Below are 13,816 nucleotides of genomic sequence, written 5' to 3'. Positions count from 1 at the left end.
ATTCTACCAACTTACAAAACACATTGCACATCATATTATTGTTACTCTACTTTCACCTGATCTGCACAAAACAATCTGCGGTGGAGTCTCCAACTGTGTACATTGTGGACTAAGGGAGGAGACCTACAGCATCCTGTAATTTGAAACATCTAAGAACAAAAGTTGTAATGTCTGAGCCCAACGCTAAATGGCAGCATTACGCAAAGCATGTGATCTAACAGCAGTACACGCTACACACAGATGCATACAGGGTTATTAAAATTTGCAGCATGACATCTTGATTCACATGTTTTTCACAATCCCCCCATGTAGTGTTTGGGTCCTGAAGTGTCTTTATTTTCTCCAAACCTTTTGTTACCTGTGGGTAGGAAGTCGACATAGGCGGAGCCCATATATAAGGTCGATAGTAATGCCACAAAGTGCGTGCCAATCATCTTACATTATCTTTATTTGTTGGTTGGTACAGAAGTTCATCAGAGAGCACCTTTGATTTTTTTCCCGTTTGAGGTTGTTGTGAAGGCGTTGAAGAACAAAGGAAAGCAGTCGAGAGAACTGAGTTCGGCCCTCAACCCTGGATGAGGTATTTGAGGATTTTGTCAAGAGGGATCGACATTCAGAGAACACCACTCGGTCGTAGTGGGATACCTGGGTTCCTCAACCTCATTTTAGAGTATCACCACACTTGCCCGATCTTCCACTGAAAGTTTGTTCTCAGTGATGAACACCTGGTCTGTATGTTATGTCCGCCTCGAGACCATAAGTCATAGGATTATCTCCTATGCTCGCATTTACAGAAGACCCTAGTTCAAAGAGAAAAGATCCTTCCAGCACCTATATATTTACCGACCTGGCAGGCTTGGAGAAGGAGAAATCAAAGAGGGGTGCTTTGTTGGTGGAAGGAGATGAGTTTCTTCAAAGAAGACTAGGTATAGGCGCATGAAGCTCGGGGGAAACAAAGACATTGAACACTAGGTGTAAAAGGTCAAAAAGACACCCTATATAGAGACCATAAGCTATCAGTGCCCCTTGCCCATAAAACACCTGATTTGTCGAAGGGAAGACCTTCAAAGACTTGGCTATTTGAGCAATAGCCCAGAGCTGCTAAAAGCTAAGTCCTCGTGCCAAAGAAATGCACAGTCGACGGAGCGGAAGGAACTTTGCATCTTAATATGGAAGAAAAACACCAGTAAGGATACGACTAAAGGTGTCACCTTAACTTCTGAGGATTATTGAGTACGGAGAGGGAAGGAGGGATGGGCGCTCTTGAAGGAAGGGGTTCATGGGAAACCTAAGACTTCAAATGTAGTGAGAAAGAGCTTTGAAGATGGAGATAGAGAGTGTGGTGAAAAGAAGGCCTTTGCGGAAGCAAGATCAGGTGGGGTTAGGAGATCCACCGAAGACATCGTACTGACGAAGCAGGAAGAAGCTGTCGGGGAAAGACATCATAGAAACTTGCGGGGAAGAGGAGGAATGTTTCTTTGATGTTGACCCCAAAGTCTTGGTGGTAGATAAATCGCAGGAGGACCTGGAGGCAGACTTACCTCAGAAGATGATAGATTCCTATCTCTTGAGGCCTTCCCCTCTAGACACCCTTTCCTCATATCAAACAGCTGTGAAGAAGGTGTTAGATGCTTTGGGCGTGAAAATAGATGTAGGAAAGGAGACATTCTTCCTCCTCAAAACACTTACTCCAACGTACAAGAGGAACCAGTATCTCACCATGCTCTCCTGTGTTTAGCAAGGTAAAGTTGTTTTCTCTAAACCAGCGATGGCAAAGACAGTCACACCTTGCATGGAGAAGAAATGCAGGGCCCCAACACAAGACCCCAAATATATTCAAGGCCATGTGGAACTAGACTCCCGAATTGTCTCCTTGGCGAGGGAAAGAGCCATGCCCCAGCCTCCGCTGGATAAGGAAAATAAAAGGACAGAGGCCATAGGAAGGAAAATGGAGGAGGTTGCAGCCACACAATGGTGAATAGAAAAGTCCAACTCCCGGGTGAATTGACATGCCCACCTGTACTGGCAAGATATTGAGGACCTCAAGTGCCACCGCCTGGAAGAGTACCAAAAGAGTGTGAAAAGCATTATTGAGTGATGAAAGAACGCCTCTTACCCATGGCTCAAGTCAGGCTTCGGCGCTGCTGACACAGCATGTAGGTAGCTGGCCATAGGTGTGGTCAAGAGGAGACCTTCATGGCTGCACTTCGCTGGTTTTATCCCTTAGGTACAATCCCTGTGCTGGAGGAGATGAAGGCAAAGGCTGTGGAAGGCCTTCAGGTTTTCAGACCTTCATTGAAAAGAGGAAGCCGTCAAGAAAAAGAGGACAGGACAGGCAGATGTCTGACACACAGGGTCAGACGCAGCCATGGGCCAGCCAGTTTCCAGGCAATGGGAAGTGGCAACAGCAACAACAATCCAAGCACCTTTTTTTTCGAGGAAGAGGTAATCGCCCAACTGTTCATTAAGTGTTAGGAGGTTTAACTAATATTAAATCAGGTTCCCCTGTTGACCCCCTTCCGCCCCGTTCTTGTTCAAAGATAATGCCTCTACTTGCAAATATACGAACTACAATCTTTAATAAGTCATTAGAACAATACAAAGTCCCTACTCGATGGAAAAGTTCACAAGTTAGGCCAATTCTTAAAAAACCTTTGGCTGACCCCAGTGTACCAGTTCATTATCGTCCCATTTTGTTGTTACCTTACTTTGGGAAGGTGTTAGGACATCTAGTTAACATACGCCTCAATGGCCATCTTGAAAACCATGGTCTGCTGGACCCCCTCTCAATCGGGTTTCCGTGCAACCCATAGCAAGGAAACTACGGTCTTTGAAATAGACGATAACATCAGGCTTACACTGGACAACAGAGAATCAGCAATACTAGTTCTCTAGGACCTGTCTGCGGCCTTTGATACCATCTCTCACAGTATTTTGAAAACATCGACTCTGGGAGGTGGGAATCAGAGGGAAGGCTTTGGAGTGGTTTAAGAATGATCTAACTGATCGCTCAACCACCATCCTTGTTGATTTTTTTGCCTCGTGCAGCTGACCAGTCAGTGTAGGTCTCCCAGAGGGCTCTATTCTGAGCCCTATGTTGTTTAACCTTTATTTAACACCATTGGATGGTATCATTAGATTATATGGTTTTGAAACAGTGTTGTACGCTGACAACACTCAACTGTTGGTCACTTTTGGCCCAGATTATGTGGCCACAAAATCTCGATTCAAAAACTGAATGGTCCGAGATCATTTTGTTTGTCAGAGGAATTCTCGGCACCCAATTCGTGGCCCCTAGAATTGGACCCATGCCCTTCCCCCAAGCAAGTAGAACGTAATCTCGGAGTAACCATCGATATTTCATTGTCCATGAAAACCAATGTTAACTTGGTAGTCAGTGCTTGCTATGGGATCATGCGTAACCTTCGTAGAATCTTCAAATGGCTGCTTCCTATTGAAGCCAGGAAACCTCTTGTGGAAGGTCTTGTTATTAGTCGATTGGATTACGGGAATGCTTTGCTGGTGGCACTCAATGAAGATCTGTTTTCCAAGCTTCAGATTCTACAGAAAACTGCTACCAGACTCACTAGATCCACCTCAGCCCCCAACCTTAAAACTCTCCATTGTCTTCCGTTGCGGCAGAGAGGCTATTTTAAAATCATATGTCTTACCCACAGGACCCTGTATGACACTGGCCCAAGATACCTAGCTAAGAAACTTCAATAGTACATGCCTGGCAGACCTTTAAGGTCTGGTACCAAATCGTACCTTGTCCGGCCCCGCATCCGAACCTCCCGAAATGGTGGCCGAACATTCTCTTATTTGGCCCCCAAGCTTTGGAATAAGCTACCACCACACCTCCTATCCATAGTTGATCATAGACGTTTCTTTAGAGAGCTAAAAACCTGGCTCTTTTCCCAGTAAGCTCTCTTTCACTGTCCTTCTGCTGTTGTTTTTGCCCAGCGCAATGAGACCTCCCCGGTGATATGTGCGCTCTACAAAAACATTTGACATTGACAAATCATGAAGCGTAAACTCTAGAGGATCTGCCTCGGTCTCCTCTAAGTGACTTGAATTTCCCTCCCCCACTTACATTCCTCTAGGAGGAGAATAAATGATATCTTCAAAAACTGGGAAGCCATTTCCACATGCAAGTGTTTTTTGTTTAATATTGCTTCACAGTTATTTTATTGACTTACTACAAAAACTGCCAACAAAGCCACCAAAACATCGGTGTTAAAAAAAAAAGTTGCAATTGCAGATCCTGCAGAATGAGTTCCAAGAGCTACTGACAAACAATGCTATAGAGAAGGTGCTGTGAGAAGAGAGAAACACAGGTGTGAACGTAGTTCGCTTTCTTGTACCAAAACAAGCCCTGATCATGCGACATGTCTTAGACCTGTAGACTGCATTTCATAGGGGCCGACCCCTATGGAATAAGTCCTGGTGGCCAACTGAGGCTGGAGAATGCCCACATCCTGTCCCCAAGGTTAAGAATCTTGGGGTCATTTTTGACGACCAATTGAATTTCTCTGCCCAGGTAAATACTCACCTCCTCCTGCTTCTTTCTATTAAAAACTTTGAGAATAATCTTTCCATTCATCTCACAAGAGTTGCAAAAGACAGAGATGGTTGCACTTTTCTTGTCCAAGCTAGACTATTGCAATGCCCAATTCTTGGGCATTGACAAGTCCCAAATGAGAAAATTGCAATCCTTACAGAATGCCTGTCCTCTGGGCATACCTAGAAGACAGTCAACTTCAGCAGCAATTAAATCGCTACACTGGCTCCCTGTCTCACAACAGGTGGAATTCAAGTCTCTATGCATTGTGCATAAGGCACTGTATGGTGGCGGTGCTGAGGACATTGAAAGACTATGCGCACGTTATATTCCCCCACGCACTCTCAGATCTGCTAGTCTGGGTCTTATTAGGACCACAAAGACCAGACTGGCACGATGAGGAGGCAGGACGATATCACAATGTGCTGCAAAGCTGTGGAATAAAATGCCTATAACTATGAAACTTCAACCTAATTTGCAGCTTTTCAGGATGGATCTGAAAACATGGTTGTTTGCTTCCGCATAGGTCCCCCGGTTAGCACAGTGCGTTGATCCTGTTCACACACCCAGCGCCAGGATTCCATGGCACTATATAAACAGAAAGAGACAGATATTTCAAATGATAACATTATAGGATGTGTAATACCTTTGCTAGACAAAGGGGACTTCCTAGCAAAATTAGATCGAAAATACTTTATTGCCACCAGGTCGAGTCCCATTGTGAAGTGCTCCTTCCGAAGATCACAATTTCGGTCTTGTCAGTGTTCAGCTTCAGACAGTTTGTCTTCATCACATAGGCGTTTTCAGCCATGCAGGCATTGAACTTGATTGGGGTACTGAACGTTTTGTCCGTGAGGGAAAGAATGAGTTGCAAATTATAGGCGTAGTAGAGGAGGTAGATGTTGTGACAGCAGAGGATGCTGGCTAGAGGGAGGTAAAGCAGTCTATTGTGGGCAGACTTTTCGATCTATGGAGAACACCAGACGTAGATCTCTTGGCAACACCAAAAAAAACAAAATGCAGGTGCTTTGTGTCTAGACAATATCATCCCCAATCTTTGGGGAATGCCCTGTCTATACGTTGGTAAGGGATCGTTTTATTACGTTTCTCCACCAATACCATTGATCCCAACTCCTTTAGAGAAGTTCAGGATCTCCAACATAATGATTATCATAAATCCAAGGTAACCTCGACAGACATGGTTCTCACATTTACTCCCATTTTGAAAGAAGCAGTGTCTCAAAATTCTACTGCACAGGGAACCCTAAACCTGCAACAAGGGAAGGATCCCACCAAATGCATCAGAGAGATATGAAGGCCAGCCACCAGATGGTGTTATGAATTTAAGTGGAAAAGGTACATCATTTGATGTCAATCCAACACATTCTCCATCAGGACCCTGTAATAGTTTGATACCAAATACATCTTACGAAGTGTACACTTTCATATGCCTCGCTAAGCTTTGTCAGTCAATGCAGCCTATTGTAAAGGACTGCACACAAAATATTTTCTCACTTGCACTGATCTCAATGTTCATGGAAGGAGGAAAAAGGCTTTTCCCTAGTACTGAGGTACGTCCTGCAGAGTGAATTTTAATCTAGTGTTGGCAGAGATGTTGAAAGCACCTTTAGAAACAATACATAAGGCCACGCTCGGACGTTCTACGTTGAAAACGGTGTTGCTAGTACCGATTACATCACTAAGAAGAATTGGCGAGATACAAGTACTGGTAGTACAGGAAACATACATATCCATATAGAAGGATACGTTTTCAATGAGGACGCATCCAAAGTTCCCACCAAAGGTTATCTCACCGTTTCACATAAACCAGACTATCTCCAAATCCATGTATTACATGCAAACGACACACAGCTTCAGGAAAACACAACAGTTTTTGTAGGGCAATCAATTCAAACTCTGAGAATGGCCCTGCCCAAGAACACCATTTCTAAATGGGTTGTACAGACAATGCACCTTTGTTACTCTCTACCAAACAATACTTTTCTCACCAAACCAAGAGCACACACTACTAGGAAGAAAGAGATTAGGATGGTCTTTATGGCCAATATCTCAATGCAGGAAACATAAGCATCAGCATCCCAGCATACATTCACAAAACATTCCTGTGTGGATTTATAGTCGCCCAACGAGATTTCATGCTGCAAATATAACCAGTTGCTTACCTGTAATTAGGGTTTTGCAGCTTGAAACTCTTCTAGATCCATATGCAACCCACCCTCCTCCCCATTTTCGGAGGCTCAAGGAAGGAGGTGTGGTTCATCTAACATGGTAGGCATGTGCATGAGCATTGTGAGATTACTGTCCTTGACTCCCACCCACAAGCAAACAAACGTTTGGGGAAAACAAAGACACTTCCAAACCCAACTACTAGATGTCGGTATTGTGCAAAGCAGCAGTTTCAAGCTGCAAAACCATAATTACTGGTAAGTAACTGGTTTCTTTCCCTCAGGTATGTATGAGTGTCCCCGTGTGTGTGAGAGAAAGTATGCAATACAGAAACAAGTATTGCCAGTGTTGCTAGCAGTTTGACATTGCAAACACTTGTTTTTGTTATGGTCTTCACAAAACTTTGTCGGGAAAGCTGCCCTCTTTATTGTCTAAAATCATAAATATATTTGATATCGAAAAGCATTTTGTTGCATAGGATTGCATGGGACCTCAGGGACTGCATTGTTAGTCGTTGGACTTCTTGTGAAAGTGCATAATGCCTTCCCTCCCATTGATGTTAGCTAGTGGGTTAAGTGGGCTCACCTATTTCCCCATGCTGTATGCTGCAGTGGGCTGAAGGAAAATGTGAATGACACAAAGGCAGACATTAGATGAAGGTGACTACCTGAAGGCCCCACTAAGTAAGCACATAATACATCAAATTTGAGTAAAGTTTAAAAGGCCTTTGCTAATGCTAGACTTAAACATAGAAGGTTGTCTGGGATCTCTGCACACTGGCAGGACATTTCAGTGCTCATGACATTAGTTAAGCTTCACTTTTATGAGAACTAGGATTAGAAGTAAAAAAACGAATTTTCCAGTTTTGTTTTTGCTCTGAGCATCCTGCTGTGTATTCTTTCTGTGAGTTTCCGGTCATGTGGAAGAGAAGACTATCATCGTCAAACACAGTAGACATGACATTGGCAAGCTAATAGTCTTTATTTTTGTATTACGAGCCTGTGCCAGTGTAAAAAAAAAGAAAATGAATACATGGCAACAAACGTGTCTATCCGCTTACAATAAAAATATAAATAAAAAAGTGTAACTTTGCATTAAAAAATTGAATGAAAAATATATTAGCATGTTCTAGGATTCTTCAGCAGTATTGGTAGTGAAGTGCATTTCATTTTAAGTCCATATGCACACGTGACAACACAAAATGATATTGCAAGGAACCCAGTGTGCTGACCCATTTAACCATGTAACAGGCTACAGTGGATGGATGCAAAAATAAATGATGGATGGGATGAGTCAGTGAGTGAAGAGGGCTGATGCAAAGCCCTTCTGTGTAAGTATGTATTGTTGTATTACTTTTTTTTATTAGATAAGATGGAGTAGAGAGTTCAAGTGGCCTCTGGTAGTATCTCAGTGTCTTCTGTTTGTTGCGCCTACCTGTTTCTTGCACGGCTGAGAAATGTGATATTAGGTTAAACTCCTTAAACAGAATCATGATTGATCACGAGAGCTCGTGACCGAGGAAAAATTCCAAAAAAGTTCATATTTGGCTTGATTGCTTAAAGGAATGTGTTAGAATAGGTGCTTCCTCTACCTGTTAACAAGTCGTGCTACTGGACCCTCTGAAGATTCCAAAAAGTTCATTCTTATTGAATAAGAAGGTGTTCACCTTAAAATAGTTGATATGTTGACAATATATTACATTGTAAAATTAGGTGTACAATGTGCTTTAAGCCATGTGATCAAACAAACAAGAAAGAAAACAGGCTCTCCACTGGAATAGAAGACATTAAAATTATGCATGCTAATTTTATTGCACCTTCACTCAATTCTATCACACATAAATTACATTAATACATATATGAACAATTGATGCCCTATTGAACTATAATAAAGCAAATGGTTTGTACATACATAGTTAATACTAAATGTAGCATGTCTTCATAAATGAAAAATGTGCACTAAAATGCACTAATACATGAAATGCAGAAAATGCAAAGATCACATTGGTACCCTCCAATTGGCATCCACATGTTGTGTACCTAAATCACTACCTTAGGTAGCTCTCCCTGTGTAATTACTAACATTGGATTTAAACTGTACCACAGCATACAGCACGAAGTTTACTTAGTTGTTCTCAGTCACAGTTATGATAAAGTGTGATTTTCATGGTCCCAGTACACTTTGAAAAAGGAGAATCGTCCTTAAGATACTGTTTCCGAATATTGCGAAAGCTACAAGGGCTTGAATCTTTCTTGGCTTCACAGGAATGAGTTATGGTTTTCAAACGAAACCTGGCTGGCTATCACTTATGAAACCGTTCTGAAAGGAATGTTTGTTCTTACAATAAAAACAAAGTTATTTGTGACAGTGCAACAGTCATTTAAACTTTGTTGTATTTGTGTATACCTCTATGGGAGGAAAATGTACACGCCTTTCATCTGTAGGCATTCGAGCGATTGCAGAATAAAATGGTGCTTTTTTAAAACAAAATTTTAATCACCCCTCTAACCTGGCAACATTCCATTAAAGGAGAAACTCGGTGTAGGAAAGTGCCCCTTTGCATGGTTTTCCCTCACTTTTTGCCTGATGTTGTTGCTTTTTGACTAAGTGTGCCCTGGGTTCCTGTCAACCAGGTACCCAGGGCCTATTTTATTTCCCTAAAACTGTGCTGTTGCACACCCAGTTGGCAACTTTCTGGCCACATGTAAGTCCATTGTAAAAAGTACCATGGTACCACGTGCCCTGAGACCAGTGAAGGCTTCTAAGGACTGCAGCACATATTGTGCCGCCCTTAGAGGCCCTGTACCCTAACACACACATACTGCCATTGCAGGCTGCATGTTTTGGTGCAAAGCAAAGTGAAGAGTTGACATGGCACACATCCCTGTGTGCAATGCCTAGAATCCACTGCCTATGGCATAGGTAAGCCACCCCTCATGCATGAGCCCTGTACCCCTACAGTATCTAAATCCATTCTTAGACATTGCAATTAAGCTATAAAGAGTATATGGTCTGGGAGTTTGTCACTACAAACTCCCCAGAACCATAGTGGCTTTACTGAAATCTGAGAAGTTTGATATCAAACCTCTCAGCACATTAAACACACACTGATGCCAGTGTGGGAGTTAATGAAAAATGCACACAGAGGGCATCTTAGAGCTGCCCACTGAAAAACAACCTAACTCTAGTGTCCTGGCTGACTGGCTGCTCACCAGCTGCCACACCTAGACATGTTTCTGGACCCCTGGGTTGAGAACCTCCCGCTCTTGGAGCTCTCGGGGTCCTGAAACAAAGCACATCCTGGGCAGGGGTGGTAAACCTCCTCCCCCAGGATGGGCTGGGTCCACGAAGGGTAAGCTTGACGGCTTGCCACCATTGTGAGCTGACCAAGCCATTTGCTGCTCCCAGCAACTCACCCCCACCGGTTCTGACCCCCACTTTAGGAGAGAATCAGCAGGAAAACCAAGATAGGAGGTGAGGTGTGCCCACCTTTGCCAACCCCACCCCTCAGGTGGGGGAGGCGAAGTGAAGTACAACTCTCGGTTCTTGTCATCTTGAAGATCGGGTACCCAGCCAACATAGTGAGGCTTATGCCCCCCTCCCAATGGAGGGTGGCATAGTAGTGGGTGTGCCCACCCCAAGGAAGGGTCCTATTGGTCCCAACCTGTACCTACCTGAAACTCCCCTAAATTTAGGGGCAACCCCGAACCTTGCCTCCTCAGACAAGCAGAAAGGACTGAAGAGTCGTACTGAAGGATGAGGAGGAGTACACCAACTGACTTGGCCCCAGCCTTTCCGACTCGACCTGCTCCCATGGAAACCCGGTGCGTCTCGCAGCCAGCAACAACCCTGAACCTCGAGGACCTGCCCTGCCCTCACTAAAAAGACTTTGCCTCCTGTGAGCACCGGATTTTCTCACCCAACAGCCTCTGGCTCCAACCAATTCCTCGAGTCTGTACGCAACGCCCCGAGTTCGAGTGGCTCATCACCACGAGGAGGTCTCCCCAGCGATCTTGACTTGGGAAATGGTGGTCCCTGTTCTACCTCAAGTCTCCGGTTGATGCCTGCCAACCCTATCTGAGCCAGTAAGGAAAAGCAGATAACAAAATATACCCCTGCATCCGACGCCCCACCGCCATGGGTGGTCCAACTGATGGTGTCCCGGCATCCCACAACATCTCAACTTGCCTCTCCAACTGGCGGTCGCCTCCAGAAGATCTTCATGCCCAAGACTGCAGTGTTTGTTCTGACCAGAGCTTCCCTATTGAAACCAACAGGGCTCCCAACGTCGATCCAGCACCCTGCACCCAGCCACCCCAGTGCCACTGTGAGTGCACCTTGTGTGCTATCTTGGATCCCCCTTTGCCCCGAGCTAAACCCTAGGAGCTTTGCTCCCACATCCAAGTGGTGTGCCCGTGAGCAGCCACTAACCGGAGACCCCCTATCCCCCATTGGATAACATTGTGCCTCGGGACTCTGCACCCGGCTGCCTTAGTGCTGATGAGGGTGCTTTTTAAGTGCATCCTTCACCCTTTGGGAAACCCTTGGTCTAACCCTATAAACCCAACTCCCAAGACCAATTACTCAAATTTAAACCAATTACCTGATTTTCTCCCATAGAACTGCATTGACCGTTTTTCTGTGGAAAAGGTTCCAAGTATGGACTTGAGAATTGTATGAAAACTTAAGAAACTGTGTTTTGACTAAAACTGACTTTTCTCCAGGAAATTTCCCGGTGTGATATCTAGGCATATCACACTGAGTAGAAAAAGTAATTGCAAAGTAACTGCAAAGTAATTTCAACTGTTTATGAACATTTGGCCTCCTTGTAAAGCAACTGCATTCAACTGCATTCTTCTTGAAAATACTAGTTTTGCTCCGCTGCACCAAGTCCTCCTTGGTTCCTAAAAATAAAATACAACTATGAAATACTTTTATACAAAATAATGGTCAGTGTTCAGTCTTTCAGTGTGTGAAATAATTTCTTGCCTGAGTGTGTACAATAAATGCTTAACCCTACCCTATGATAAAGCCGTACTGCTCACCCACACTACCTCTAATAGAGATTAAGGTATTATCTAAGTGTTCCTCTGTAAGCCTTTGCGGATCCCCTGGACTCTGTGCTTACTATACCTTACTTTGGTATATTATATACAGAGCGAGCTTCCTTCAGTAGGCTATATTTTTTTCCCTCAAACCAGACTTCCTTGATTTACCATCAATGTCACTTTGTGCTAATCATTCTTTCTTTGGCTCTGATCTTGTACACACTTTCTATCCTGTGCTTTTCTTAAAATTAGGATGATGGTGGCTGGACTCCAATGATTTGGGCCACAGAATATAAGCATGTTGAACTGGTAAAGCTCCTGCTTGACCGAGGGGCCGATATTAACATCCGGGACAACGTGAGTAACACCAGTTTATCTTACGTTATGTCAAGTGCTCCTGTGGTAATATTTCTAGTAGGATGACCAAAAGTAAGAGTAATAACCTTATGAAATTGCAACTACTAACGAACAGTGGTATAATGCTTAGGTATTTTGTCGCCACTCAGGAGAATAACACATGTATTTGTACATAAAACGACTTATTTGGAAGTCCATGCTCTAAGGTGAGGAAAACCATCAACTTCCCCAAAATAGAGGCAAAAGCCAACAAAATATACAAAGAAATCCTCAGCACACGTCATAGGTGTATCAACCATTCGTTAAGTGTACGATGTCGGCACACAAAATACACAAGTTATTTCAATTCTTATTTTCTTTCTTTATTCTTTTGGTCCTGCTTCAGACAGCGAACATGTGTTTCGTTGCTTACAAAGGGAAATCGTCCCGCGACTTTCTCAAGGCTATGTCCTTTTTGATAAAGAACTTTCTTTTGTGGTGATATTTCCAACCCACAAAGGGATTCAGTATCTTGAGCGACGTCAATAAGGCACTCCATGCATCTGAGGGAACCTATTTTGTCCCCACATCCTGAGCTTATGAGTCTGACGGTCTCGTCCTAAACGTCGCTCTCCGTGTAGTTCGAGTACAAGAACACGTGTGCTGAGGATTTCTTTGTATATCCTTATGAAATTGGCCTCATCAAACAGAATAGGATTGTTTATAGAGGATTACTGTGCTCCTTTCTTTACAATGTGGCTCCGGTTCATACTCTCCTTGCCTGGAGGGTGTTTTTAAAACGCCTGTTTATAGGGGTATCTACTCAGATCTGTCCTTCTATCAATAGTTTGCAAAATCACTACTTAGTGAAGATATTTCTTGGTTCACTTCAGTACTGATTCAAAATGTGAGTGTTGTTGAAGTTGTTACACACAGTAATTAGGTTTCATGGCCTGCCGTACATGAAAGCCATCTCATTTTACAAAGACCAATTCTTTAAGATTTCTTGTGCGCACTGTTCTGCAATTTAAATGTCACATCTGATATAGTCTGAAGTCAATGTGCTGTATTCACGCATGGATACTGATTTCAATTAAGGTTCAGATTTCCAAGGCAAACTTTATAATAATGCAGCTTGAGGACCCTCTTGGCTGTGCTGGCTCCAATTGTCTCTGGCCAAAATGTGTTCCCTCCAATATTGTACATGGTACCAAATGTTTTTTTTTTTGTATAGGTGGTTGTAAAAAAAGAACTGGGTTATTACTCTTAAAATGTTGGTATGCTGGATATTCACTGCATTAAAGACACCTCATTATTTCCATGTATGTTCAGAGCCTATCTTGTAAAACATTCAGACTTTTCTGCTCCCTACATAATCCTAATGAAATAACAAGCAAATTAGATTTTCATGTATGTTTGTTTGTTTTTCACAGTGGTAAGAAAACATTGAAAAGTGCCTTTGAAATAAACTTGGCTTGCTACTTGTTTGAAGTTTGCGTAACTGCTATCCATACTTGTAAATACTTGGAAAACATATTATGTGTCAGAACCTTTTAATTCTGTGTAACGAACAGTTAATACTTTGTGGTAAATAGATTGACTTACCCTTTCTGAAGACTTAGAAAATTAGTATTTAATACAGATGTTTTTCCTACATTGTAAATTCAGTGAAAGTGTGGATCAG

General features: G+C 43.1%; 1 protein-coding gene across 10 annotated transcripts in view; it reads left to right on the top strand.

Annotated features, from left to right (window-relative positions):
- EHMT1 (euchromatic histone lysine methyltransferase 1) overlaps nt 1–13,816 on the top strand; it is an 834,115-nt gene that overhangs the window by 596,622 nt on the left and 223,677 nt on the right. For 9 of the 10 annotated variants that reach the window (XM_086921124.1, XM_086921127.1, XM_086921128.1 and 6 more), the window contains one exon: nt 12,049–12,153. The exons of the other annotated variant lie outside the window; for it this stretch is intronic. In XM_086921124.1, the coding sequence (XP_086777250.1) occupies nt 12,049–12,153 (105 nt within the window). The remainder of the gene's footprint in view (nt 1–12,048; nt 12,154–13,816) is intronic. 10 annotated transcript variants of the gene reach the window in all.

The sequence above is a fragment of the Lissotriton vulgaris genome, chromosome 5 (assembly GCF_964263255.1).
Source record: "Lissotriton vulgaris chromosome 5, aLisVul1.2, whole genome shotgun sequence".
Lineage (NCBI taxonomy): Eukaryota > Metazoa > Chordata > Amphibia > Caudata > Salamandridae > Lissotriton > Lissotriton vulgaris.
This window is presented reverse-complemented; position numbering and strand designations above follow the sequence as displayed.